This window comes from Echinops telfairi, unplaced genomic scaffold (assembly GCF_000313985.2).
Source record: "Echinops telfairi isolate 266 unplaced genomic scaffold, ASM31398v2 ScPeMD7_27;HRSCAF=92, whole genome shotgun sequence".
Taxonomy (NCBI): Eukaryota; Metazoa; Chordata; class Mammalia; order Afrosoricida; family Tenrecidae; genus Echinops; species Echinops telfairi.
The window spans coordinates 1419221-1425490 of record NW_022103924.1 but is presented as its reverse complement, the minus strand read 5'-3'; the positions used below and the strand labels follow the sequence as shown (position 1 = coordinate 1425490).

The 6270-nt window shown below is 38.6% G+C and overlaps 2 protein-coding genes across 2 annotated transcripts in view; both read right to left on the bottom strand.

Annotated features, from left to right (window-relative positions):
• SLC35D2 (solute carrier family 35 member D2) overlaps positions 1–214 on the bottom strand; it is an 89688-nt gene extending 89474 nt beyond the window's left edge. The window contains 1 exon segment of the mRNA XM_045289435.1: positions 69–214. Coding sequence (XP_045145370.1) covers positions 69–214 — 146 coding nt within the window.
• A 2615-nt stretch (positions 215–2829) lies between these two features.
• Positions 2830–6270, bottom strand: part of ZNF367 (zinc finger protein 367) — a 21517-nt gene continuing 18076 nt past the window's right edge. The window contains exon 5 of the mRNA XM_004714592.2: positions 2830–5334. Coding sequence (XP_004714649.1) covers positions 5103–5334 — 232 coding nt within the window. The 3' untranslated portion in view covers positions 2830–5102. The remainder of the gene's footprint in view (positions 5335–6270) is intronic.

The following is a 6270-nucleotide window of genomic DNA, read 5'->3' as shown; positions in this document are numbered from 1 at the left end:
CCCGCCGCCCACCGGCGGTCTCTGGTTCCAAACCTCTTCCTGGACCCCTCGCCCCGCCTCACCTGTACGTGGTCAGCAACGTCTTGTTGACCAGCACGATAAGGAAGGAGCAGATCCCGTAGAAAAGCGCCGACAGCAGCTTGGTCCGCAGCGAGGGCGGCCGCGCGGAGTGGGGGTCCGCGCCCGCGCTCTCGGCCTGGCCGCCCGCCGTCATGTCCGCAGGCCGAGCGAGCCGGGCAGCGCCCGCCCCACCGCAGTCGGACCGGCTCGGAGCCCCAGGTCCGCCCCGCCCTCGGCCGGCCCGGAAAGAGGGCGCGGCGCGAACCCCAGATCCCAGCGGGCCTCTCGAGAGCGCCCCAGAACTGCCAGGCGCTCAGGATCCGGCGTCCCGTGAGATTACCCTCACATTTCTGGAGCACACCCGTGCCTCCTTCCTTCTGACTCTGAAAGGAGAAAAGAAACTGGGTTTGGCAGAGTAACGCCCGATTTTAGCAGCCTGCTCCCTTAAAAAGAAGCGCCCCCCCCCCCAGTAGTTTTTGCTTTGTTTTCAGGTATAATTTACATACAATATGAAGAACTCACCTTGAAGCATTTTCATGAGCCCTCCCACCATTTCCCGCTGCCCCTTTGTAATTCATTCCCTCATCCCACTACTGTAAATGTGCCTTTTCCAGAATTTCCTTGAAGTGGGATTTTTTTTTTTTAGGATATCATAAAATGTATACTCTTTCAAACCTCTTTTCTCTCATTGTCATATCTTTAAAACTCACCCATGTTGCTTTGCCTTTCAGGGTTTTTGTTCCTTTGATTGTTGGCTACTGTCACAATTTGTTCACTCATTCACTAGTTGACAGACATGCTGTTAAGAAAAATGCTAAGAAAAATGCTGCTATAAACTTTGGTGTATTGTGTGTGCATGTGTACTCATTTCTCATGGGTAAATACTGTACCACCTCTAATCCCACTGCATATAACTGGCTCACACAAATAAGGCACACACTACAGACCAGAGAGGTGTGACTGTTTTCAAAAATGGCTGGCCTTAGGCTAGCCTGTAGTCTCAGGGCTTTTCTTCCCCCACTCCCCTCCCTGAGTGCCCATTTCTGTGCTCCTTGAGTAGCAATTCCACATCCATCTTAATTGAAGGGGAGCCTCCCAGATCTGCCTATACTGGCCAGTTATCCTGCTCTTAACAGTTCTACAAATTACTGCCATGGAGTAAGCTGACTCACAGTGACTCTAGAGCAAGAACTGCCCTTGTGGGAAAGGCAGTTTCAATATTGCAGTTAGCAGCCCAACACCATAACCCTGCACCACCAGGGCTCCTTGCTACAAATTAAGTGTCCCAAATTTTCATTCCAAATAATTAACTGTCTTTAACTGAAATCTTACCTTTATAGAAACGACTGGAATTTTCAAGTTAAAGAGAAATCTGAGCAACAGGGCACCCATGCCTAGGGCAATTGTTCTTTTTGTGGACACTTAACAAGTGACTCAACAATGAAACATTGAGCCCTTACTAGAAAACTTTTGGGAAAATAACAAGGCTAGCAGTCAAGACGAAGCAGCAAGAATCCAAATTACCTAAACCAAGAATGAAAACAAACACACAGAAGGCTATTTTAAAATAGAACATGAATCTATTTGAATTCTTGAATCAACTTAAAGGAAAACTTAAGTAATTTTGGCTAACTCCAGGGAGTCTCTTAATAAAGTTCTGACTGCAAGAGTTTCAAAGCCACTTTCAATGATGCTGTTGTTAGGTGCTATCAAGTTGGTTCCAAATCACAGCAACTCTGTGAACAACAGAATGGACACCACCTGGCCCTGTGGCATCCTCACAAGTGTTCCTATTGTTGCAGCCCCGTGTCAATTCATCTCCTGGAAGAACTTCCTCTATTCCAGTCCCTCCACTTTACCAAGCATGATGTCTGCCCTTCTCCAGGGACTGGACAATATGCCCAAAGTATGTGAGACACAAGTCTTGCCATCCTTGCCTTAGTCACATTTACATTTAATTTGCCTGACCTTATTTAAACCAATTAAGAGTTGCTTGTTAAAATTTTTGCGCAAGTCTATACAGATTGATCCTTGCCATTGTAAGAACACTACTAAAGATCTACCAAGAAGAACATCAGTTTTATCAAATATCTATAGTAGGAAAATTCAGAGAAAGAGAAAGTAGATTAATGATTACCAAGGGCTGGGAAGAGGAACCAGCAAAGAACTAATGGTTAATAGGTACAAAGTTTCTATTGGAGATGATGAAAGTTTTAGAAACAAATGATAATGTGAGTACAATGTTACAAATAATGACACTGAATTAAACACTTTAAAAAGGTTAAATATCACTTTGTCATTTTATCAAAAAAGAAAACAGTTGATGAAAATACCAAAAAACCCACTTTGCTGACTCTTAGAAGGAAAAGGCTGAGTGGATTTTGAGGGAGAACACTCCAAGGTTCAACATGACCAGGCTGTTAGTGAAATGAAATCTCAGTTGCTTGCTACCTTAAGCCCTATGAAAGGACTGGCAATGGCTTAAAACGTACCCACACAAATGAACTTTTAACATTATAATAATGAACCAGATAGGGTAGTTAAATAAATATCTAAATCTGCAAGGATATAATTTTAAAGTAATTCATGCTGTGGTTGTGATACACAGAAAAGAGGTCTGTGATAATACTAGAAGACAAAATGCACCAAAGAATGATGGGGAATTGTAGGGCTGCAGGTGACTTTTCTGCTTCTTAAGTAAAAAATAAGTTTATATAGTTGATAGAAAACAAACTATGAAAGCTACAAGAATGATGATGCACTTTAATCTTTAAATTAAAATAAAATTTTATTCAAACATCTCTTGAAATTACAGCATGTTTATGCTTATGCTGTTAACGCTGCCAAATTACAATTTAGCCATGAAGCATAAAACACTTCAAATTTTTTAATTATAAAACCACATTTTTAAAACAAAAAGCAGTCATTAATACATTTCAAATTTTAGATTTCAGTGTACTTTGTCCAAGTATATTGCTTATGTAAAAAAAGAACATCCTAAATAGTTCTAGAGTGAATAGTTGTGATAATTTCATAAACTGCTCCAAATATGCAAAATATATTTTATATGCTTGAAAACATTAACTTATGACTGACAAAATCTGGAGAAACAAGGAAAATCCTTACTTTTGAAGGCCTTAAATTTTCTTATCTGTGAATTAGCAAGTGTTTGTAAAATTCTCACTTCCCTTCCTTCTTTTAGGTAAATTTATCAAACTTTCAGGATCCCAAGACTAATGAGTCTTTTTTTTTCTCTTCTTCTTCGTTTTATCATTTAAATGGTATTTGAGGGAAAATTCTAGAGGAAATATTGAAACCTAAACAAAAATAGCAGATGTTATAGTCTCTCTTCCCATGTTTATAAGTGCTCCAAGTTAAAATTCTACATACCAGAATACAAACAAAATCCTTTTACCATTACAAATATAAATTCTTATTACACACAAAAATAAAATAAAATCCCTCGAGGTTTGCAATTTACTGTACAGAGGAGTTACATTTTTAAAGTATGTCCTCTTCATACACATCATTTGTTATTGTATCTTCTTTCACTACTTTTCAAGGCATTTACATACCTTCCCTTCCCCATGGCTATATAGTGAAACTACCTATGTACTGTAACACATTAAGGTTCTTTTTGTGAAGAAGCCTACATTCTAAATAATGTTTAAGTTACATCTGAAGATACTTCAATTCAAAAAGGAAAAGACACTGAAGCGCCCATGTTTCCCTCTATTATTCCGAGATTTACTCCAAGTTAGCAATCTATAAATTACCATGCTAGGCATGGATATTTAGGTTCTGCTTAAAACAAAAAGCTAACATGCTCGAGGCTTACATCTATATAAAGGAAGTTGACTGCTCAGCTCTGTGATTTTTCTGCTCATGCTTCAGTACATATGTAAAAAGTGATGTTTAATAACTTAATCTATTTGGGGAAATGGTTTATAACCACGACAAGTTGACACACTTGCAGTTTAAAAACTAATCTAGAAGCCTACTTTATTTAGTAGTTAATATTTTCTGCAGTGTTCAATAGATAAATTTTGTGAACACAAAATAGTTTTGTATGTTATTCTGAAAGCAAGGTGGCTTTTGCACTGAAATATAAATATGGAGGCTTCCACTTGCTGAGAATTCTAAACAAGCGATACAATTACAATTTAGTGTTTGCTAACAAAAGATCTAGAAACAATTCATTACAAAACAACCCTGTAGATGTCCCACTTATTAAGAAAAATCCAAGTGCCAAATCTCATTACAGGGCCCACAATACATGCTTTAAAAATGGCCAATTACCATGTTACCTAGACTTTGCAAGATTAATCACTCAATTTCCGCAAATGAGAAATATAAAATGTGCAAAAGTTCCCAAGTTAACATACTATGACAAGTGATTTTCAAATCTAAATGTAAGAGCATAAGAAAGCTCCCTAAAGATAGAATAAAGCTGATTTTATTCAAATTGTGAAAATTCTGAGCAAGTGTCCATCTTACCAAAATCCTTCTTGAACATGTTCTAAAATAGCTTCCATTCTGTAGCCTCACTGGGCAATTTAAAAACATGTATATTCCATACACAGCTTATGTTTTCTTGTTGGCGTCAGTGTTTACAGTATTGTTAAACATACTAATATGCATTGTTAAAAAATGATCTTATAACCTATTTCAGATTCTTTGGCTCTGTGTACCATTCTGTTTTGTCATACAAGTGTTTTATTCAGAAAGTGCTTTCTGTGAGAACTGCTTCCAATGAATGCATTAAACTTGCAAAATCTAGCTTCCCACAATAGATTTCTACCCTGTACTGTGCAGACCCATATTTACAAAATATTTTAAACTTTACATCAAATCCATTTCCATATTTTTAAAAAAAGTGCAATTCTCTCTCACCCCATATTTCAGGGCAATGACATTCTTCATAAATTTCTACAGAATAGCAGCCTATGATAAGCAAATAAGGTGCTTAGCTTATGCCCAAGGATCTACTTTTAAAGTACAACGGGCAGTACTTTTGTACAGTGGAGGAGGCAGTATGCCAGCTACTGGCGGAGTGGTGCTCCTGTCAGGTTGGCAAGCTCAATGAGGGCCAGGGCTCCGTGCAGGCGCTCTCGCTGCTCCTGCAGCCTGCGCTGCGCCCCACTCTTCTCCTTGTCCTCCTCCTCCTCCTCATCGGACTGAAGATACTCCAGAGGGTCCTGCTGTTCCTGGTCAGCTTTCTGAGCAAGCTTGCCTTTCAAGGTTGGCGTCCGCTGCTCTCTCGTTTCCCAATACCTATATGAAATATATATGAATTAGTCATAGAATATACACTAGATTCTCAAATGTTTACTTATCTCAACAAAAAGTCTCTACCACAGTATTATGTTATGTATTAGTTTACAGTACTATAAAGCGATTTTACATGCATCGCATATACTTCCCATTTATAGAAGGAAAAAAAAAATGAAGTTCAAAATGTTGAGGGACCTTCTCTGTGTCCCATAATCCAAACTGACAATGATGGGGCTCACATGCAAGTTTCTAATCATGGCCTTTTTGCCATTAAACTATAGTGGCCTTGAAAATAATTTATAAAATGGAAGAGTAAAATACAAGAGTAGGGTGTATGGAGAGGGTGGGGGAGTTATACACTACCATTACATAGCACATGTTCAACTCTTTAAGTAACAAAGAAATGCAAACTTAAGTCACATAAATACGATGCCATTGTTAAAGTCCACAAGAAGATTTGTGCATGCTGTTGTGGTTAACTGCCATCAAATCAGTTGTGACTCATAGCAACCCTATCTACAACAAAAGGAAACACCACTCGTCCTGCGCTGTCCTGAGAATTATTGATGTGTTGGAGTCCATTTGAGCCACTGTGTCAATCCACCATGTCAAGGGCCTTCCTCATTCTCACTTGTAGATTGTTAGCTTTATTCTTAACAGTTAAATGCAATAAATGTCCATCTACTGGTGAATGAATCAACAAGATTAGATGCCTCTATGAGTTAGAATCAACTCAATGGCTGAGTTTCCGGTATTTATACCATGGAATATTACTCAACAATAAATAGGAATCAATTGTTGATACACACAACACAAACGAATCTCAAAGAAATTATGTTGAATGAAAAAAGCCAAAGAAATAGGAATATATTCTGTATAAAACTCTGAAAAAGGCAAACTAATTTTTGGAGGAATTCAGTAGATTAATGGTTCTTT